We start from the raw sequence: 22,630 nt of genomic DNA on the forward strand, positions 1-22,630 counted from the left end.
AAGGTTGTGTATAAAGATGGAGTTTCTTGGTGCCACGGTATCAGCCAGAGGCCAGTGTGGGAGATAATCAAGAGCCAATAAATCCCCCGGTTTCCTCTTTCTCTGATAAGTAGCCGGCCCCCTCCCACAATCTTTCCACTGACACCCCCCCCTCCTGGTCACCTTCAAATTAACTTTTAGTCTGATGAAGAGACTTTCATTTGAAAAAATGAAAAAAGAGCCCAAATAATTGAAAAACTATAAAAAAGAAAAAACAAAGACCAATTGAAAAGTTGCTTAGAATTAGCCACATACTTAACTATAAATCCCACAGCCCCAGACATACAACCCAGATGCAGCCTCACCCACACCGGCAGCGACTGACAAATTCTATATAAAATTGTGCCCGTGTGCCAACTGTAACTGCTAAAGATGTGCCCCGAGGAGGAATGGGCATAGCCAGGGCACGGCTCACATGGTGCCAAGGTTTCCTTTCCTGTGGGAACTTGCTGCCAGTTAGGGCCGGTCCCACTGCAGATGACATTCTCATGGAGTCATTTAATAGGCTGCATGTAGTTCTGACTCAGTACTCATTTAAACAATATAAATTCCAGTTAAACTGTGATCTCAGGAAGGAGCTGCCAGGCCAGTAATTGTTTCTCCTGATATGTCCAGTGGTTGCCCAAGGACAAGTTAAATGGGTTTCTCTTTTATTGTGCTTGAGGCAGGAAGAAGCGGATGTGCCAGCTACATTTTGTGTGCAGTGACAACCAGCAGTGCTTTGTATATAAGGGTGTGTATCTGATCCAGGTCACTGTACATAAAGATAAAGCTCATTTGTCACTGCTCCGGGTGCAAGTGCTAGAGCAATAATGGCTGAAGAATTGCGCCCTCTTGGGGCAAATGACCATATCCCTTCTGCCCGGGGTGAAATGTGTGTATTTATACAATATACAATGATTTATTTGATAATTTATACAATTTATCATTTTCTGACATGTGACTCTCATCTGTTTGCTCCCGTAGAAAAGGAGCGGCGTCTGCGGGCGAATGACCGGGAGTACAACCTGAAATTCAAGTATGCGGTAAGATGATTGGCTGGAGGGCTATGTTGTTGATTGGTCCATCATACTCTGTGTTCATTGGTCCATCATACTGTGTGTTCATTGGTCCATCACACTGTGTGTTCATTGGTCCATCATACTGTGTGTTCATTGGTCCATCATACTGTGTGTTCATTGAGCCAATGCATTGTGGGAGGCCATGTTAATCTGCCCTTGGCATGAGGCATCATACACCCTCAGTATGGCCAATGAAATACCAAAAGCCTTGCCCAATCAATTAGTTTCTTGTGCCAGTAGCGCAGCCCATAATGTTCCATTAATAGTCCATTAAGATGAAGTTTGCCTTAGAATTAAAGAAGAAATACTGAGCAGGGACATGGTGTGGCCTGGGCACAATGTAGGTCTCTATAAAAAGATATTGCATAAAACAGCTCATATGTAAAACTCTGCTTCATGTAAATAAACCATTTTCATAATAATATACTTTTCTAGTAGTATGTGCCATTGGGTAATCATAAATAGAAAACTGCCATTTTAAAAAATAAGGGCCGCCCCCTGGAATCATATGATTCACGGTGCACACAAACAAACCATACTTGTTAGGTCACATGAGCCAATTAACAGACAGAGTTGTGTCTTTTGCTTCCACACTTCTTCCTGTTACAGTTAGAGCTGCAGTATTTCTGGTCAGATGATCTCTTCCTGTTACAATTAGAGCTGCAGTATTTCTGGTCAGGTGATCTCTTCCTGTTACAATTAGAGCTGCAGTATTTCTGGTCAGGTGATCTCTTCCTGTTACAGTTAGAGCTGCAGTATTTCTGGTCAGGTGATCTCTTCCTGGTACAGTTAGAGCTGCAGTATTTCTGGTCAGGTGATCTCTTCCTGTTACAGTTAGAGCTGCAGTATTTCTGGTCAGGTGATCTCTTCCTGTTACAGTAAGAGCTGCAGTATTTCTGGTCAGGTGATCTCTTCCTGTTACAGTTAGAGCTGCAGTATTTCTGGTCAGGTGATCTCTTCCTGTTACAGTAAGAGCTGCAGTATTTCTGGTCAGGTGATCTCTTCCTGTTACAGTTAGAGCTGCAGTATTTCTGGTCAGGTGATCTCTTCCTGTTACAGTTAGAGCTGCAGTATTTCTGGTCAGGTGATCTCTTCCTGTTACAGTAAGAGCTGCAGTATTTCTGGTCAGGTGATCTCTTCCTGTTACAGTTAGAGCTGCAGTATTTATGGTCAGGTGATCTCTTCCTGTTACAGTTAGAGCTGCAGTATTTCTGGTCAGGTGATCTCTTCCTGTTACAGTTAGAGCTGTAGTATTTATGGTCAGGTGATCTCTTCCTGTTACAGTTAGAGCTGCAGTATTTCTGGTCAGGTGATCTCTTCCTGTTACAGTTAGAGCTGTAGTATTTCTGGTCAGGTGATCTCTTCCTGTTACAGTTAGAGCTGCAGTATTTCTGGTCAGTTGATCTCTGAGGCAGCACACAGACCATCAGTAAATGGTGGCTCCAATATAATCTGTATGCAATCTGTACCCCCCCATCTGATCATTCTCCCTCATAAACCTTGTGTGTTCTGTGTGGTCTGGGAATCGGTGAGGGTCGCCCTCCCGAATCGAGTTTCCCCATATAACTGCCCATAGCCTGGCACCAGACTCTTGTGGGAAAAGAAACGGCCCCTGCCTTTAACCCATAATCTACCCAACTGTAACCCCCTGATATGGTCTCTTCCTTCTTAAGGATTTAACAGGGTCTTATTATTGATATTTAACCCTTTAATAGTCTCTCTCTACCAACGTTGAGCTCTTAAAGGGCTTGTTCACGACCCGCCCTCCCAGAGGTGCTTTAGAAGATAAAAACTTTACACTTCAGTATTAGAAAAATGGTAACAAATAGAAAATAGAAATTAATTGGAAAAAATCTTTATTTTCTGTGGATCTATCTGAAACCAACTGAACGGAAAAAAGTGTTGAACATCAAACAACCCCTGTAACAAGATCCATTGACCAGTCTTTAACCCATTTATATGGTCTCTGTCTCTGTCTCTCTGTCTCTCTGTCTCTCTCTTTCTCTCTCTCTCTCTCTCTCTCAGTGCTGGGACATCAGTCCAGTTACAAAAGAGACTCATTCCAGTTGTGCACGTTGCAATGCTGTGTGATGTGATGTGTGTTGTGCAATAAACCACAATGAGTTCCTTCCCATGTGACACTTCTCTGTATTGTCAGGAGTTGTGTTTGGGTTACTTGTCCTCCTCCTGAGCTGGTTTATTAGCAGAACTGGCGGTTCTCCTCTCCCACAAAATGTACAGCAAAATGAATATAACATGCCAGTCATTAATCCACTGGCTGCAGAATTCTCTGTATTCGGAGCAGTAAATGACACTTCACTTGCTCCTACGAACCAATCAGATATTATGGCTGCACTGTAGCGAGGGAAAGGCAACAGACTGGACAAGTAATATAAAGCAATGCCATCACTGTGGTAGTTCTACTGTCACCATCTTCTCTTGCAGTCTCTTTCCCAACTATCAACCTCTTGTCTAATATAGCCATACTGAACCTTCTTTCCCTACTGTCTCCATCTTAAATTATCTCCAGCTTGTCCCACAGTCGCCCAATTGCTCTGTTTTCACCATCTTACAGTACAATTGCCATCATGCCCTTCTGTATCCATCTTCCCAACTGTCTCCATCTTGCCATATTGTCTCCATTCATCCATAGGATCCAACGCCCAAAGAAAAACAAAGCAATGTGATATATGCAGTCCAGAGTAGCGATGAATGCACTGATCTATACATTGGGGAGACAAAACATCTTGCCATTCTGTCTCCATCTTGTCTTACTTTCTCCATCTTGCCCTACTGTCTCCATCTTGTCTTACTGTCTCCATCTTGTCCTAATGTCTCCATCTTGCCCTACTGTCTCCATCTTTTCCTACTGTCTCCATCTTTCCAACCTTCTCCATCTTGTCCTACTGTCTCCATCTTTCCCTACTGTCTCCATCTTGTCCTACTGTCTCCGTCTTGCCCTACAGTCTCCATCTTGCCCTACTGTCTCAATCTTGCCCTACTGTCTCCATCTTGCCCTACTGTCTCCATCTTGTCCTAATGTCTCCATCTTGCCTAACTGTCTCCATCTTGCTCTACTGTCTCCATCTTGCTCTACTGTCTTCATCTTGTCCTACTGTCTCCATCTTGTCCTACTGTCTCCATCATGTCTTACTGTCTCCATCTTGTCCTACTGTCTCCATCTGATCCTTCTGTCTCCATCTTGCTCTACTGTCTCCATCTTGCCCTACTGTCTCCATCTTATCCTAATGTCTCTATCTTGTCCTACTGTCTCCATCTTGCCCTACTGTTTCCATCTTGCCCTACTGTCTCCTTCTTGTCCTACTGTCTTCATCGTATCCTTCTGTCTTCATCTTGCTCTACTGTCTCCATCTTGCCCTACTGTCTCCATCATGTCCTACTGTCTCCGTCTTGCCCTACAGTCTCCATCTTGCCCTACTGTCTCCATCTTGCCCTACTGTCTCCATCTTGCCCTACTGTCTCCATCTTGTCCTATTGTCTCCATCTTGCCTTACTGTCTCCATCTTGACCTACTGTCTCCATCTTATACTACTGTCTTCATCTTATCCTTCTGTCTCCATCTTGCCCTACTGTCTTCATCTTGCCCTTCTGTCTCCATCTTGTCCTACTATCTCCATCTCATCCTTCTGTCTCCGTCTTGCTCTACTGTCTCCATCTTGGCCTACTGTCTCCATCTTTCCCTACTGTCTTCATTTGCTCTACTGTCTCCATCTTGCTCTACTGTCTCCATCTTGCTCTACTGTCGCCACCTTGCCCTACTGTCTCCATCTTGTCCTATTGTCTCCATCTTGCCCTACTGTCTCCATCTTGCTCTACTGTCTCCATCTTGCTCTACTGTCGCCACCTTGCCCTACTGTCTCCATCTTGTCCTATTGTCTCCATCTTGCCCTACTGTCTCCATCTTATACTACTGTCTTCATCTTGTCCTACTGTCTCCATCTTGACCTACTGTCTCCATCTTATACTACTGTCTTCATCTTATCCTTCTGTCTCCATCTTGCCCTACTGTCTCCATCTTATCCTACTGTCGCCATCTTGCCCTACTGTCTCCAACTTGTCCTACTGTCTCCATCTTGCCCTACTGGGTCGGGTTGTGGCTTTCTGACAGACATTATAGAATTGCAAAGAGCACTATGGGTAGAGGTTGGTTATGGCAGTGTGACCTGGGAATGTTGCAATGTGTTTGAGGACGTTGTTGATATGTAACCTTGTGTGGTCACTCAGCACGTAACGTTACCCGCCTCTTCCCCCGGCCGAACTTGCCAACAACACCTTGAATACTTGCACTTACTCCTAGTGTTTTGACTTGGGGCTACTGCTCCTGGTGTCAGGATACTGAGAGCACAAGAATTGCTGAAGGGGAACACTGATATATATGAAAGCTTTGTCCATATTGTATCTCTTGTACCTGTAGTAATATCTCCGTCCCACTACTATAGGTTTCATATCCCCACTGCTAATACAGTATATAATAATAATAATAATAATAATAATACAGCTGTGGGGCTAATAACTCCCCGATTGTTAACAGTGGCCCTGAGAGTAATTTTTTATCTTTTTTATTGCCAACATTTTCATAAATGTAAACCTAATTTAAAGTCAATGTTTTTGTTTTCAGACAAACGCCATCAAGACCTCCAAGTATAATTTCTTCACCTTTCTGCCCCTGAACCTCTTTGAGCAGTTTCAGCGAGTCGCCAACGCCTACTTTGTGTTCTTACTCATTCTACAGGTAATGTCCCAGCGTCTCCTTCTCTCCTTACTGGTACTGGGCCAAATAATTGACTCTTTCATATAAAATAGAATTGTCCAACATTTTAGCAATAGTTGTTTTACAGCTCCCATATCCCCATGTAGCTTACTATACCTGCTATCCCACAGTCACACTCCCTTCCCAGAGACTATTATCCACTGTTACTATAGACACCATCTCTCCCTACTATACCTGCTATCCCACAGTCACACTCCCTTCCCAGAGTCCATTATCCAGTGTTACTATAGACACCATCTCTCCCTACTATACCTGCTATCCCACAGTCACACTCCCTTCCCAGAGACTATTATCCACTGTTACTATAGACACCATCTCTCCCTACTATACCTGCTATCCCACAGTCACACTCCCTTCCCAGAGTCCATTATCCAGTGTTACTATAGACACCATCTCTCCCTACTATACCTGCTATCCCACAGTCACACTCCCTTCCCAGAGACTATTATCCACTGTTACTATAGACACCATCTCTCCCTACTATACCTGCTATCCCACAGTCACACTCCCTTCCCAGAGACTATTATCCACTGTTACTATAGACACCATCTCTCCCTACTATACCTGCTATCCCACAGTCACACTCCCTTCCCAGAGTCCATTATCCAGTGTTACTATAGACACCATCTCTCCCTACTATACCTGCTATCCCACAGTCACACTCCCTTCCCAGAGTCCATTATCCAGTGTTACTATAGACACCATCTCTCCCTACTATACCTGCTATCCCACAGTCACACTCCCTTCCCAGAGACTATTATCCCACTGTAGTAGTATAGTACAGGCACCATCTTTTGCTAATATGAGTATCTGCTAGCCCACATACAGTAAAAGCAGTAGTATAACACGGCAGTACTGATAGTAGCAGGGTACAGACATTCCATTATGTAAGAGTACACGCTATACAGTTTATCACAGTAAAGGAGGAAGTTTATTTTGCTGTTGGACAGTGACAGGAAGAGGAGAAATTGTTGGGCAATAGAACTGACTAATTATAGTGAGTAAAAGGTTTTCTATATAAATGGAAGTAAAAGAAAGTGACCAGGAGGGCCCTGGCATTGTGTGTTTATCAGGCGAGTGAGCCCTACAAATGGTGTTACCTGATAAAATAACAATTTGCCAGTCATTTGTGTAACTGGTAGATACAAGGTGATTCATGTAATACAAGGTGCAAACTTGCTACTAGTCTAATAACCCAGCGTAGCCAATCAGTGGGTTTGTATTTATTTATTGTTGGGTTTTGTATATTTGAATATGGTTATTTTTTATTCAGGTGGCACCTAATTTGTCTCTTCTCCCCACAGCTCATCCCCCAGGTCTCCTCCCTGTCCTGGTTCACTACAGTTGTGCCCCTGGTGCTGGTATTGGCCGTATCCGCTGTGAAAGATGCTACGGACGACTTTGTAAGTGTCAGCTCAGCAGCCCAGCTCCATCATGTCATGTTATTTATGATAGAACTCGCCCGGTATCCTGGTGCCCCAGTGAGAGGGTTCAGTGGGGGCAAAGCCGTATTCAATGCATTTTCTGTAAATCTCTGTGACCCCTAATTATGAACCCCTTCTCCCTCTCATTTCAGTATCGGCACAAAAGTGACAATCAGGTCAACAACCGAACGGTGCAGGTGCTCAGCAACGGGAAGTAAGTGGTTAAATGTTCATGTATTCAGCTGAACTTGGTCTCGCTTTGCTGCAGTGTTGGAAATGTTATGTAGCTTCATACAGTATATTGGTATCTCAGAGAGTAAAGGGGAAACTCTATAAGAAGAAATTAGCAGTGTCAGGCAGGAAGAAAGTAGGTACAGGCCTGGGATCTGTTATTTGGAAAACCTTTTATCCAGAAAGCTCCAAATTACAGAAAGCCCGTCTCCCATAGACTCCATTTATCCAAATAATACACATTTTAGAAAATGATTTCTAATATTAATTAGTAATATTAAAACAGTCGCTTGTACTTGATCCCAACTAAGATATAATTAATCCTTATTGGAAGCAAAACCAGCCTATTGGTTTTATTTCATGTTTATATGATTTTTAGCAGACTTAAAGGGGTTGTTTACTTTAAATTAACTGTTAGTATGATGTAGAGAGTGATATGCTGAGGAAATTTGCAATCAGTTTAAATTTTTTTTATTATTTGTGATATTTGAGTCATTTAGCTTTTTATTCAGCAGCTCTCCAGGTTGTAATTTCAGCCATCTGGTTGCTAGGGTCCAATGTACCCCGGCAACCATGCACTGATGTGAATAAGAGACGGGAATATGAATAGGAGAGGCCTGAATAGAAAAATGAGGAATAAAAAATAACAATACATTTGTAGCCTTTCAGAGCATTTGTTTTTTAAATGGGGTCAGTGACCCCCATTTGAAAGCTGGAAAGAGTCAGAAGAAGAAGGCAAATCATCCAAACACTATGATAAAATGAAGACCAGTTGAAAAGTTGCTAATGAGCCATTCTATTACATACTAAAGGTTAACGTAAAGGTGAACCGCTCCTTTAAGGTATGAAGATCCAAATTACGGAAAGATCTCTTATCCCTGAGCTTTCTGGATAACAGGTCCCATACCTGTACAAGAATCACTTAGCAGCTTCATTTACAGTAACCATATAACATTACCTCCCCTGTAGATAAATTCTCATTCTCTCTACTTCCTGCTCTTGGGCTGTTTTCTTTCCCATGGTCAAAAAAAGGGGTGGGGCTTGGGATATTGTATTCATTAACTATGGGGCTCTTGGGTTATGCGGAAAGGGTGTCACATTGGTAACATTTGGGCATCCCCCTCGTGTACCCACTTATTGTGATTCAGTAGGTGCAAGTAGTTTGGGCCTGGAGACCCACAGCCCTTTCACCTCATCATTTATTGAGCAACACAAAGTGTTTGGTGCCAACTGCCAGTTACTGTATGTCAGAGGGCATTGCAGGTTGGTTGCACCATTTTTGGGCACAATATGTCACTCTCACATGTTCCTGCTCCCCGTAGGTTTACGAATGAAAAATGGATGAACATCCAAGTGGGAGACATCATAAAGCTGGAGAATAACAACTTTGTCACGGTGAGTTTGTGTCCAAGTCAGAGAGGTGCATAATGAAGCCCTGGGGAGCTCCATAGGGAACCTTCTCTTTTAATTTAATTGGCTGGGAACTGCCATAGGGGAGGAGTCTCATGTCAGGTAACTGTAGTGATTGGAGGTTTATAATTATACAGGTTTGTATGAAAATCCTGAGTCCCTCCTGTTATTTCCTCTGCCCAATCAGTTATTATTTCCCCATTCAGTTCCTTGGGGCCCTGGTGAAAGTCTTCTTCTCTGGGTGGGACAGGGTAACTGGGATTAGTAGTGACATAGGCTGGAGTCTCTGGAGATTACAATCTGGGCACCTTGTGAGTATTTTGCTTAATCAGTTAACTCAATATAATATGAGCAATGGCCAACATTCCCTTAGGTCAGTGCCGTCCAACTTCTGTGGTACTGAGGGCTGGAATTTTTCTGGCCTACGTGGTGGGGGGGCCGATAATGGAAGCCAGTGTTGACCACTCCCAATTTTTTTCCTTTAAACCACACCCATGTTACCCACATTAATTGAGGTAACACACCAAATAACCAATTGGTTGGTGCTCACTGCAGGGATATTACTCATCACTCATATGTGAAAAAAGTTATTTACCCTTAAATCCATATGTCTCCTCCTCCCCTACGGATAACACAGCACCCCCAGCACATGTTTAATTGCCTTGGGGACCCCCTAACAAGTATGTCCAAATGCTTACAAACCCCCACCAGACTCACATCCCACAGACAAGAGTATGTTACACACAGGGAGTATAGGGCAAGGTCGGCAGACAGACTTTCATTTCCGCCAGTTGGGCAGCACTACTTTAGTTAATGGGAAGTAGAAGTAGAAGGCGACTCTCCATTGCCCATTTCTTCTGGTGTTTCATGGCTCTCTTGTATTTAGGCAGATCTGCTGCTTCTGTCCAGCAGTGAACCCAATGGGCTGATCTACATAGAGACGGCAGAGCTGGATGGGTAAGTCACATGTTTTGCCTGTATATAAAGACCTCCGTTACCCTATCTCTTCCCTCTCTTGCCCCTCTGAGTATCTCACACTCCTTCCTCTGTGTCCTCACAGCTGTCTCTTTAATTCAATCCCTGCCCCTCATGTACCCTCTGCCCCCTGCATGCCCTCACCCACAGTAGTAACATATATATATATATATTCAGTGGGTACAGTATCCACCACACATATTTGTATATAGATACCTCTTCTTTCAGGGAAACCAACCTCAAAGTGAAGCAGTCGCTGACTGTGACCGGGGACCTTGGAGAAAACCTGGAGCAGCTCTCACGGTTTGATGGTAAATTTATCTCTTCATTTCATTCCCTGTCCCACTATTGATGGGGCGTCCAACATTCAGCCCTTCAGAACTTGCTGATGGTGGAGCTCACTGCTTTAATTTACTAACCCTAGGGTAACCATGGGAATAAAGTCTTAAGGGGATCCATGGGCTGTATGCATGGAGCCACCATGTGCCTATAGATTTGTATACCCCACCATCCTTCATGGACGTAGCACAGAATTCATGACAACTGGTTTAGAGACAGTGGGCAATTATCCATTGGTGAAAACACAATTAAGAACTTAGAAGAGACCAGAAGTAGTTGGTGGAAGACAGTGAAACAGCTCAGTAGACATTAGGGCTGGTCTGAAGAGGATCTATTATTATTAATATGGAAGATGAGATTGGCCAGGATTAGAGAGGTACAGAATCGTGGAATCTTGTTTTGGATTTAGAGAGTAGGTTTGGAGAAAATCATTTCTGTTAATAGAATACAGGAGTCTGGGCAGCTGGTGGGATAACCCATTCCTGGTGGCTCAAGGGCTCAGACACTGACATATATTCAATTATACAATTATATGATTTCCTCACTCTTGTGCCTATAGGGGAAGTTGTCTGTGAGGCTCCAAATAACAAGCTGGACACCTTTACTGGGACCCTGACGTACCAAGAGGAGAAATACTCGCTGGACAATGGGAAGATCCTGCTGCGAGGCTGCACTCTAAGGAACACAGACTGGTGCTTTGGCATGGTGGTATTCGCAGGTCAGGAGGGGAACGGTTAATAAAGTGTCACTTTTGCATGGGGATATGCCCAGGTTCCAGGAGAGGGGGTGAAATCAGGGGCTTTGTGGGATTTCTGGGAGCAAATCTATTTAGTTGAGCCTCGGCATGATGATATTCACTGCTACAGAAAAGTGGGTTTGTGGGATTTATGATGCAAATCATTTAGTGGTGCTTTAGTATGATCAAGAGGGGGATCAATAGTGGGGAATGGTATTTGGAAAGTGCCTGGACCTCTTGCTTACATGACCCATCCTGTGAATTTTAAACCAGGCCCTGACACCAAACTCATGCAGAACAGTGGCAGAACCACCCTGAAACGGACCAGCATAGATCGGCTCATGAATATCCTGGTTCTGTGGGTGAGTACCACGATTCACTGGTAGGACATCACTACAGGGTGGGATGATTATGATATGTCATATCTAGTGATGGATTTGAAACAAGAATGGCCTCCCTGAAATTGAAATGGCTTGTTCCCAGGGACCCGGACTATAGAGAACACTTCAGAATTCTAAACATTTAACCAGTTTTGATCATTTGTATGAGAAGAATTGGACAGATATCATCCAGATCACCAATCCCTCGATATCTACTCTTATTATTATTGTAACACCATTTCTTCTGTGTTTCCTGTGCCCAGATATTTGTGTTCCTGGCTGTCATGTGCATCATTTTGGCCATAGGAAATGGCATTTGGGAGTCAAATCAAGGCTACTACTTCCAGGTCTACCTCCCATGGCCTGAAGGTGTGACCAACGCAGCCTTCTCCGGTTTTCTGATGTTCTGGTCCTATGTCATCATACTGAACACTGTGGTGCCAATCTCTCTTTATGTCAGGTAATGGAATGTATGGGACTTTGTTTATCTTCAAAAGAACCCACCTGCCTGTGTGTGGGGCCAACACAACTACCTCCTCAATCAAACACTTGGGCTTAGTCAGATTCCAAGCATGAAAGTTGTAAAATCCTATTGGGTTTGGACCCAGCCTGTTTGCAATAGGCCCTATGGGATCAGATCATTTGTCACACAATTGGATCAGGACAAGTTGGCCTACAATTTGGGTGGACAATAGTGATAACATTATTGCAGGGGTATCTTATAGACATCTACTTTTAAAAACATGTTAAATGGCTAAATTCCTTAAAGTTTTTCTAATTTTTTTGCCTTCTGCTGTCCTCCCTTTTATGACCTTTCAGCGTTGAGATCATACGACTGGGCAACAGCTACTACATCAACTGGGACCGTAAAATGTACTACCCTAAAAAGGACACCCCGGCCGAGGCTCGTACCACCACCCTCAATGAGGAACTTGGCCAGATCAAGTACATCTTTTCAGATAAGACTGGCACTCTCACCCAGAACATCATGACTTTCAACAAGTGCTCCATCAATGGCAACTCATACGGTATGTACCAGGACACGGCTAGGGGGCGCTATCCTTTGCAAGAACATGGTAAACTGACAGCGGGTGTTGTCTCTTTCAGGAGATGTATTTGACTATGCAGGAAACAGACTGGAGGTTAATGAGGTGGGTTCTCTCTATAAATGGTGGGATGTGGCATTTTGATTGTTTGGTCTAATAATATTATCATGAAATTGAAGTTCAAAATTAAAAATAAAGGAGAAAGAGGTTTTAGTTTAACAAGCGGGGTTTTTATTTTCAGCACACAGAGAAGGTGGATTTTTCTTTCAACCCACTGGCAGACCCTAAGTTTGCATTCCATGATCATCGTTTGGTGGAATCCGTGAAATTGGGAGAGACCGCAACGCACGAGTTCTTCCGCCTGCTTGCCTTATGCCACACGGCAATGTCAGAGGAAAAGAAACCCGGTGAGTGGGGGGTGCATGAAAAGGGCAAGTTATACAAGGGCTAGGGGATTGCTAAAATAAATCAGGCTATCGCAGTCAACTTTCTATTGTCCTAAAGATGTCCAGTATGGAAAGGACCTACCTACAGTTTTGAGTCCCTACAGGGTGGATAATAATTCTACTCAGGTCCTAGTACTATTTTTAATAACCCAAAGCCCTCAGGCAATAAGTAGGAGCTCTGCAGTGATGGTGGATCCAATAACTCTAGTGGTTCCTTCCCCTAACTACTGCTTTTCCCCCCAGGTGAGTTGGTATATCAGGCTCAATCTCCAGATGAAGGAGCGTTGGTTACAGCCGCCAGGAATTTCGGATTTGTGTTTCGCACCCGTACCCCAGAGACTATCACAGCGGTGGAGATGGGAGAGACCAAAGTGTATGAGCTGCAGGCCATCCTCGACTTTAACAACGACCGCAAGAGAATGTCTGTGATTGGTGAGAATCCAGCTGGGCAAAGGAAAATCCTCTCTTTCCCCTAAATCTCAACCTGCCCTGCACTCTACTGCATCAACCAAAACCACTTCTGCTCTGCATGTTGTGTATCTTCTGCTTAACAACAAACATCCATCTCACCACACACAACACTCACACCACTTACACCAGCTTTTCTCTCTGTACTTTCTGTCTCTCCAACAAAAATGTTCCCTCAGTATCTGTGACATGTAACTCACACTGTATATCCTGGGCCATGGTCTACACCTTTAATTGCATTCCTGTTGTCCTTAAAGACAAGAGAGATCTGCATAGTAGTTTATTAATCTCTGGAGGGGAACCGCCATAAATTCTCTGATAGAGGGAATCTCGTAAACAATTCAAATGCATAAGTGACCTCTGTTGACAAGCTGGTGGACTAAATATATCTTTTGGACAAAGCAATTTTCATATGTAGCATAAGCATTTTTTGGTAATATTGACTTTGGAGTAATTTTTCCTCATTTGGTCTCACAGGTGGTGATTTGGTCCACACTCAATGGACATTTCAAACCTGAATTAGATATCAGGTCATTATTTTACAACCATTAAGATGCCTACTTGGTCTGGAGTGGCTCAGCTGGAAGCCCTTATTGGCCTGCATATGGCTAGCTTTAGTCTACTCATGGAAAGAAGCCTCGTGCCTCTGACCAATTTGAGGTCTTTCTTTGCTTTTTTTATTTTTTAGTCATGGAAATATTTTGGGTAAACACAGGAACAGTTCAGATACAATCATGAATACAGGCAACCTGGAAGAATCTGCAGGGTTGAAATAATCTCTGCTGCTTAAGGAGGTATTTCCTGCCTCGAAATCAGTCACTGCTCTAGATAGTGATGTCCCAATAGTCTCCAGACTTAACATAAACAGTAGTTTGGAGGAGATAAGTTAAGGGCTCATTCATCCACTGCTTTTGTGATGAGTAAGTCTACTTGGAATAAAACCAAGGTCCTTCACGCTTCCCAACTTATGGGAAATGGACACCCAGGTTTAGAATTCTTATTCTTAGAATGTCCAGCTCCTTGGCTGTTCTCTATTGTAAAACCAAGTGAGCACTTGTGCAATGAATTGGAACTAAGACTGAGGGACAGGCCCCACCTCAATGATGCTCTTGTAGCTAAATGGAAGCCAAGCCCAGCAACAATGTTCCAGCATTAATGGGAATCTTCTCAGAAGACTAGAGGATGTTCTAGCAGCAAAGGGAGAGACACCTTCATACTAATCCCCTTGGTTTGGGAATATGATGTTGGGCATGTCATACTCTTTGGCCATTGTAAACATGTATTGGCCACTGTAGTGTAATCACTACGCTACATGTCATATTGGTGTTTGTCTGTTTCTGAATTCAGCTTCTTCTTACAGTGAAAAGCCCTGATGGACGCCTGACCCTTTACTGTAAGGGGGCTGATACCATAGTCTACGAGCTCCTTGATCAGTCCAGTGAGGACCTAAAGGAGACCACCACCGAGCACCTAAATGTACGTCCCATGGCTCTGACACTTATGGATGTATTGTATAAATATAGGTAGTTCTCCTTTAATTTAGGATAATGTAGATTAAGGCATTTTTAACTTCTTTTTACTTTTATTTCCTGCAGCTATCCCAATTTACATTGCTTCCTAAATTCTAGGCTCTCTGCCTTCAGCAGTCAGGCCAGTACTTAAATACCAGAATGAAGAATGGGCAGTTAGTCTTGTATTCCCTGCCCAGATATATATTTATACTCAGCCCTGCTAACTGATTGTTTGCTCTTCTGTCTGTGTGTAGGAATTTGCCGGTGAAGGTCTACGTACACTAGTCCTGGCCTATAAGGAACTAGACCCAGTCTACTTTCAGGACTGGAAGCAGCGACACCATGAAGCCAGCACATCTCTTGAGGACCGTGAGGAGAAACTGGCTAAACTGTATGAAGAGATTGAAAAGGACCTGAAGGTTAGTGCTTGGGATCTTGAATGTTGGCCAGATGGAGAAAGACTTAAAAGTTAGTGTGAAGGAATAGATTAAGGTGGATCTCAGTGTTGGTGCATGGGAAGGGATCTTGGTGCATAGGATTAAGAAGAAGTTGAAAGTTGATGTGTAGCAGGATCTTAGTTTTTGCAGAGATCAAGGCAGACCTGAAGGTTGGTGTATGGAATGGGCTCTTGGGTTTACACCTGTCTACTGTTCACACTGTACAGTCTTTGGTGGTTTTATAGTCCATATATCTCTGCTGTGTTTCTGGTTTTTATCTATATCCATAAATATTCCTTGGCTCCCTCTTGTATTTATAGGAACTGATAACTGTCCCACAAAATGACAAGAATCACATGACCATTGGACTGTATTCTTTACATAGCTGCCTAGTGCCAGTGTTTTCCCTCTGTACAAAACAAAATCAAACATGAACTGTCAATTATCTAGAACCTTAAGTGGCTTCCATAGTGCTTCCCTATTATTATAAAGCAGAGCACTGGGAATGTCTGTAGTTGAACTCTGTTGCCTTATGAATTTAGCAACCAAATAAAACTTTCTCTTGTTTCTGTGAAGCTGCTCGGAGCCTCTGCCATAGAAGATAAACTGCAAGATGGAGTCCCCCAGACCATAGAGACACTAAGCAAGGCCAACATTAAGATATGGGTGCTCACTGGGGACAAACAAGGTGAATTATTATGTATTTTCTGATTTTATGCACGCAACATTGTTTCTCTGTATATATTTATACATATAGGTTGGGGCTGCCATATTGTACTGTATGCATGTTTAAACAGGGATAACAGAATAAAATAGTTAGAAGGTCAATATCTTTGACAGATGCTTGTTTAGGATGCAGAGAATTATAGTTCACAGTAGCTGTGACATTAAGGTCTATGTACTACAGTATATATAGGGGTATAAGTGCTTGGAATTCTGTGTTCAGTCACCTGTCATCCCCACCCTCTGCCTGGGCTTTGGAAGGAATATTGGTAACACACAGGAACCAACTGTCCTCTAACCCATGGATGTTCCTTCCTGTAGAGACTGCGGAGAACATTGGCTATGCGTGTAACATGCTGCAGGACGAGATGAAAGAGGTGTTTGTCATTAAGGGCTGCAGTCCAGAGGAGGTCCTGGAGGAGCTCAGGTACAGATCCAGGAGGCTCAACAAGGGTCCAGGAACATGGTTCTGATGCATATACCAAAGTAACTGAGGTTTAAAAAGTCAATCAGGTTCAACCCATCTCTTCCAGCTAGCAGTTGATACACATGAAGCCATCTATGGACCTTGCAATGGAGAATGTTTCAAGTAGAGCAGAAGCCAACCATAGACCAAACCCTAGATTTCTAAGGAAAAGAACCTGCCATTTACCGCTCCCAAGCAGTAGGAGGTGCCGGTACAGTCTGATTGTATTTACTCACCTTTGCCTTTCAGGTCTGCGAGGATGAAGATGAACCCTGAGAGTTTTTCAGAGAGCAATGAAGTAAATGTTCATCTTCAAAAAAAGTCTAAAAAATCCAAAATCATTCCCGATGATGAGCTGACGGGGAACGACAGATTTGGGATCCTCATCAACGGACACAGTCTGGTATGTCCCTGGGAGTCATTGGTCAGACCTCACTTGTAACACATTAGGTGCATGGGATCATGAGCTGATAATCCTAAAGGCTGTTAGCAGATGATAGGGCTCCTTTACAAACAGAAGGTGCATCACAAGCTGAACGACAAGGTGATGCCCATGTTCTTCCCCTTTTCAAGTAGGAGCAACTTGTGGCCAACTGTGCACAAATGTGCATATCTGGCTGGAGCAGTGGCCCTGTATTTTGGGAAATAATGTTACTGTAGCAATGTTTCCCAACCAGCAGTTGCATAAATAAATGCATGCAGGTACTTCAGTGGGGGATGTTGTAAGCTGCATGTTAGAAATGGCCTGTCTTTAATCTCAATGGTCTCTTCATGACCCACAGGCCTTCGCCCTGGAAGAGAGCCTGGAAATCGAGCTGCTTAGAACGGCCTGTATGTGTAACGCTGTGATCTGCTGCCGGGTCACCCCCCTCCAGAAGGCTCAGGTGGTCCAGCTGGTGAAGAAGTACAAGAAGGCAGTAACGTTGGCCATTGGGGATGGAGCTAATGATGTGAGCATGATCAAAAGTAAGTTTCGAGGGCGGTGCACTGAGCTGGGAAAGGGATTTAAGGGAGGACATTGGTTATAGGAAAGTAATAGCCCATCATATATGCCGCCATTTTTACACACTTCCAAAAAGTGGCTGAGATCTGCATCACATATGGAACTGGCAGACAATGGGAACTGATAGCCCCGGGTACCAACACCAATAACCTGGACAACTCACCTGCTTCTCCTTTCCAGCGGCACACATAGGAGTTGGCATCAGCGGGCAGGAGGGCATGCAGGCTGTACTGTCCAGTGATTTCTCCTTTGCCCAGTTCCGGTACCTGCAACGACTCCTTCTGGTCCATGGGCGCTGGTCGTACATCCGCATGTGTCGATTCTTGAGTTACTTCTTCTATAAGAACTTCACCTTCACGCTGGTCCATTTCTGGTACGGCTTCTTCTGCGGCTTCTCTGCCCAGGTAAGTGGCGGTGGATGAGGAGGAGAAGTGGCATCTGAGAAGATGCTGGGAAGTGTAATCCTAAATTATATGAAGGGCCCCAGACTACCCTGTCTCTCACTGCCATATAACAGTCCTGTCCCTACAGTGGGTCAGTGTTGCCACCTAGAGTCCATCATGAGGTTCTGCTTCTTCTCTCCCCACAGACCGTGTATGACGAGTGGTTCATTACTCTGTACAACCTGGTGTACACCTCGCTGCCTGTGCTGGGAATGAGCCTCTTTGACCAGGTAAGGGTTAGGAGAAATGAGGGACTTATCCAAAATATCACAGTGCCACCACCCCATGTTCCTTCCGTGTGGTCTGTGGCTGCAGTACTGAACTGGCACCAATGCAGCTAAATTCCATATAGTAAGAATGTTTTGGGACCAATGGAACTTTCCCTGTGTCCTGATCTCTCTTTATGTCCCAGGACGTGAACGACCGCTGGAGCCTGGAGTTCCCGGAATTGTATGAGCCAGGACAGATGAATCGCTACTTCAACATCAGGGAGTTTATCAAGTGCGTTCTGCATGGGATATACAGCTCCCTGGTCCTCTTCTTCATACCATTTGGGGCCATGTACGAATCTGTCAGGGAGGACGGGAGAGCCATTTCCGACTACCAGTCATTTGCCCTGATGGCCCAGACCTGCCTTCTGCTAGTCGTCTCTGTTCAGGTAGCCCACTGTGCTCAGGTGACCTTTATCCAATCAGAAGAGAATGTTTAGAAGGCTCAGACAACCGGTAGCCAGTCAGACCATAGAATATTAACATCAGAGAATAAAAATGTTCATAGGTGGGCCAACCTATAGTGGAGAAACAATAAACCAAGGGACATCCAATAGCTGCTCCGAAAATCATTTTCCAACACTGCTGGGGACCCTAGAAGTTGACATTTTGTTTGTCGCCATGTTTCAGGGTAGATAATAGAGGTTAAGCTTCAGTTTCCTATTGTTCTTCCAGATCGGGTTGGACACCGCGTATTGGACAGCAGTCAATCAGTTCTTCATCTGGGGTAGTATGGCCGTGTACTTTGCCATTACCTTCACCATGTACAGTGACGGGATGTACCTGATATTCACCGGCTCCTTCCCATTCATAGGTGAGTTGGTTCAGATTTAGGGACCACTGAACACGGAATCTCAACCCATTGAACAATGTAGAAGCCAAGTAGGAAGTATCTGAGGGAAGTTGAGGGATGTGAAGCCAAGTAGGAAGTATTTGAGGGATGTGAAGCCAAGTAGGAAGTATCTGAGGGAAGTTGAGGGATGTGAAGCCAAGTAGGAAGTATCTGATGGAAGTTGAGGGATGTGAAGCCAAGTAGGAAGTATCTGATGGAAGTTGAGGGATGTGAAGCCAAGTAGGAAGTATCTGATAGAAGTTGAGGGATGTGAAGCCAAGTAGGAAGTATCTGAGGGAAGTTGAGGGATGTGAAGCCAAGTAGGAAGTATCTGATGGAAGTTGAGGGATGGGAGTCTTTCTTTAACCTCAGCTAATATGTTCTGGATTTCTCCAGGGACGGCACGTAACACGCTAAATCAGCCGGGCGTTTGGTTGGCTATTTTCCTGACCACGGTGCTTTGTGTCCTGCCCGTGGTCGCCTTCCGCTTCCTGAGGTCTGAGCTGTTTCCAAGTGTCAGTGACAAGGTAGGTCATTTCTTGTGGATTTGTTCCCCTTTAAAAAGTGTCAAGTCTAATGTTCAACACACAATGTCTCCTGCCTGTCAAAACTCAGCCCCACCCACAGGAAGAAGGCTCCACCCTTATCCAGGCATTAGCTCCACTCTCTTTCCCAGTGTAATTGTTTGTTAACCTTATCACTGCTTCCTGGGAATGTTAATCCTCATTATCCTTCTCCCCCAGTTCCAGAAGAAAATCAGAGAGGCCAAGAAACGTCCACCACCTCCACCACCCAAGGCCCGGCTTCGGCGCACAAGCTCGCGTCGGTCAGGTTACGCCTTCTCTCACCAGCAAGGTTACGGAGACCTCATTACCTCAGGAAGAAACTTTCGGCCCAAGATTCCATTCCATCAAACGGGCAAATTTGCTCCCAACGAAAGAGCCCGGCAAGCAAACTGGAAGTGAGGAGTCCGGGCGTGGGACCAGTATGGCAGCTCCGCCCCCTGGGAAAGCCAATCAGTTATTTTGCTGCGGGACAGTTTGTGCGTCATTCTACACTACCATGTGGCCTTTCTTTTCTGCAACCGCAATGTTTCCTCTTACTGGGACATTGATCTCTTCTCTGGGATTATAACAAGTGCCTTTCTAATACTCTAATGATAAACGCCACTATCACAGGGGCTGCCGTGCACTTCAATCAAGAGCAGCTTTGTTCTTTTTATGGGATAAACACAAACCTTGGCGGCAGTCAGACATCTGTCATCTGGCAGAATCCAACATGGCTGCCTCCTGACTTACTCAGCAGCGCATTAAAAAAACCCGATTCTGTTATCTCATCGCCAAGTCAACCTTCGTTTTTACTCCGCCCATTCTGTAGAAACACCGGCCACTTACTGGCCTGAATTCATCACTTGTGGGGCCACCAACAGCCAATGGGCATGAGGGGAATTTCAGGGACAAAAAAATGTAAATTTTCCCTCAGATTGTCTTATTTGTACTAGTGTGTGTTAGTGTATGTGTCAGTGTGTGTTAAAGCACAGGGACAGGGGTTCTACAGCTGAAATGTATCAGTAATTTAGGTTTTCCGGTGTCTGTAATTAATGATACTCTCAGCTCAGGAGCAACAATACAATGACGGGGGGATTAGGGAAAGTGCAGGGTTGGAGCAATGAAGGGAGACATGGAGCTGAGGTGCAGAATTATTTGGGAGAGTGGGATGAAGGCAAAAATGATTCCATTGGAGACTTCGGCCCAAGAACTATGTGTTATGTCCTGGCTTAGAGGAAGGAGCCCACCGGGGTGTTTGCCAGTAGCCCAGCAGGCCAGTCCTGCCTTTATTAAACATACAGTGTGAGCTCCACACTATGAGGGACTGCAACGAAACTCACCAGGCTGACCTCACACTATGTTTTATTAAGGGGGTTGTTCACCTTTAAATTAACCCTTGGCATGATGTAGAGAGCGAGATTTTTCAGTGGTTTTCATTTTTTTTATTGCGTGTTTATTTTTAATTCAGCAGCTCTGCAGTTCGGGAATTTCAGCAGCTATCTGGTTGCTAGGGTCCAAATTACCCTAGCAACCGTGCACTGGATAAAATGAGAGGTTGGAATATGAATAGGAAAGTGCCTGTGTAGAAAGATGAGTAACGCTCTGCCTTTGTTTGAAAGCTGGAAAGAATCAGAAATAGAAGGAAAATAATTCAAAAACTATTTAAAAATAAAGCCCAATTGAAAAGCAGCTTAGAATTAGCCATTCTATAACATAATAAAATGTAACTTAAAGGTGAACAGCTCCTTTAAAAAATTTTGCTGTTAGAGGCCTGGATTTGGGGTAAGCCCATTGCATGTGGATATGTCATCATATTCCCTAACCAGGCCCAGAACTCTAACACTTCGGGGACTGAACACTTGAATAACAGCAGAATTGGGTGGGGGAGTATGTGCTCTCTGGGGGGTACCTACTATAGGTATTAACAGACCCGGGCCTAGGGCGGTAAGATTTCAGGGGTGACATGAGGATCACGAGGTCCAAGGGAGCAGCAAAGGGAAATCGGGGCCTGGGTACAAGTCAACCACAGGTCTCACAAAAGAGATTGGCCTTATATTATATTATATTGCCCGGGGTTATGAGGGAAACGTCTGTCATTTATTGTAATATCAGATCTGGGTCACATTTGCCTTTAAGGAGGGCCTATAGAGTGCGGCATTACACCCCTTTGGGAAAAGGTTTTATTAAGATTTTTTTACCTCTGGCTGCAGCCATGACACTGAGGTTGGGGGGCGGGGCAACAACTTGATAGGCTGAAGTACCATGTACACAATATCTGCGGCCTATCAGGTCCTTGCACCAAGCCCACAATGACAACTGCACCAGTGGGTTGCGGTTTAGGGGAAAAGAAAATCTCTGCTAAATTGGGGCTGGTGGAATGAGAATATTCCAGCACTATTTTAAAGGGTAAATATTTCTTTCTAATGACCAAAGACATTTTTGTGGGTTAAAAGCAATAATTTTATAAATGTGTTTTTTTTTTATACTGAATGTATAAAATTGTGATAATTTTCCACTGATGAATAAATGAAAGTTTGTCACCTCGGTGTGTTCCATGGATACGGCGACTGTAGGGGGGTCATGGATTGGTCTATTCATAAGGAAATACCTGTAGGAAGGGGGTGGGACATAGTCCTGTGTGTACAGATCCCGCCCTCTCCCTCAGTATATGATTTTGCCTCCTGTTCAGGTGCAATTGGAAAAGTGCTGCAAAATGAATAAAGAGGATGGACCGGTTTAATGGTAAAATGGACAAATTCAGATATTGTCACTTGGGAGGGAGCTGCCATATTATTTCCCTTATGTACAGGGCAAATGTGCAGCTCCAGTGTAGAGGAAATGGAGCAGCAGAAAGTACAAATGGCATCTGAACAGTTGCTGAAATGTGAAAATGAAAGAGAAATCAATATTTCCTTGAGGCAGGGATTGGCCTATTCAGTGTGTTGTACAGTCCTCTGCAGTTTCTAATATCACCACCAGGGGTCGCCCATGAACACACACAATTGAGCAGCTTAAAGGGGAAGGAAGAAGCCAGTTTGCAATATACAGTAT

The 22,630-nt window shown here is 44.1% G+C and overlaps 1 protein-coding gene across 5 annotated transcripts in view; it reads left to right on the forward strand.

The window, feature by feature from the left end:
• The window catches only part of LOC108718970 (phospholipid-transporting ATPase ID), a 45,851-nt gene extending 23,732 nt beyond the window's left edge, over window positions 1-22,119 (forward strand). For all 5 annotated transcript variants that reach the window (XM_018267530.2, XM_018267546.2, XM_018267524.2 and 2 more), the window contains 26 exons: window positions 1,006-1,064; window positions 5,740-5,853; window positions 7,197-7,295; window positions 7,469-7,530; window positions 8,870-8,942; window positions 9,844-9,914; window positions 10,161-10,243; window positions 10,831-10,989; window positions 11,281-11,369; window positions 11,651-11,847; window positions 12,207-12,415; window positions 12,495-12,538; window positions 12,675-12,840; window positions 13,123-13,311; window positions 14,708-14,823; window positions 15,113-15,277; window positions 15,872-15,983; window positions 16,340-16,445; window positions 16,734-16,887; window positions 17,267-17,450; window positions 17,668-17,891; window positions 18,077-18,160; window positions 18,343-18,588; window positions 18,875-19,013; window positions 19,428-19,558; window positions 19,775-22,119. In XM_018267530.2, coding sequence (XP_018123019.1) covers window positions 1,006-1,064; window positions 5,740-5,853; window positions 7,197-7,295; window positions 7,469-7,530; window positions 8,870-8,942; window positions 9,844-9,914; window positions 10,161-10,243; window positions 10,831-10,989; window positions 11,281-11,369; window positions 11,651-11,847; window positions 12,207-12,415; window positions 12,495-12,538; window positions 12,675-12,840; window positions 13,123-13,311; window positions 14,708-14,823; window positions 15,113-15,277; window positions 15,872-15,983; window positions 16,340-16,445; window positions 16,734-16,887; window positions 17,267-17,450; window positions 17,668-17,891; window positions 18,077-18,160; window positions 18,343-18,588; window positions 18,875-19,013; window positions 19,428-19,558; window positions 19,775-19,996 — 3,497 coding nt within the window. In that variant the 3' untranslated portion in view covers window positions 19,997-22,119. The remainder of the gene's footprint in view (window positions 1-1,005; window positions 1,065-5,739; window positions 5,854-7,196; window positions 7,296-7,468; window positions 7,531-8,869; window positions 8,943-9,843; window positions 9,915-10,160; window positions 10,244-10,830; window positions 10,990-11,280; window positions 11,370-11,650; window positions 11,848-12,206; window positions 12,416-12,494; window positions 12,539-12,674; window positions 12,841-13,122; window positions 13,312-14,707; window positions 14,824-15,112; window positions 15,278-15,871; window positions 15,984-16,339; window positions 16,446-16,733; window positions 16,888-17,266; window positions 17,451-17,667; window positions 17,892-18,076; window positions 18,161-18,342; window positions 18,589-18,874; window positions 19,014-19,427; window positions 19,559-19,774) is intronic.
• Window positions 22,120-22,630: the final 511 nt, after the last annotated feature.

Source organism: Xenopus laevis, chromosome 1L (genome assembly GCF_017654675.1).
Source record: "Xenopus laevis strain J_2021 chromosome 1L, Xenopus_laevis_v10.1, whole genome shotgun sequence".
Lineage (NCBI taxonomy): Eukaryota > Metazoa > Chordata > Amphibia > Anura > Pipidae > Xenopus > Xenopus laevis.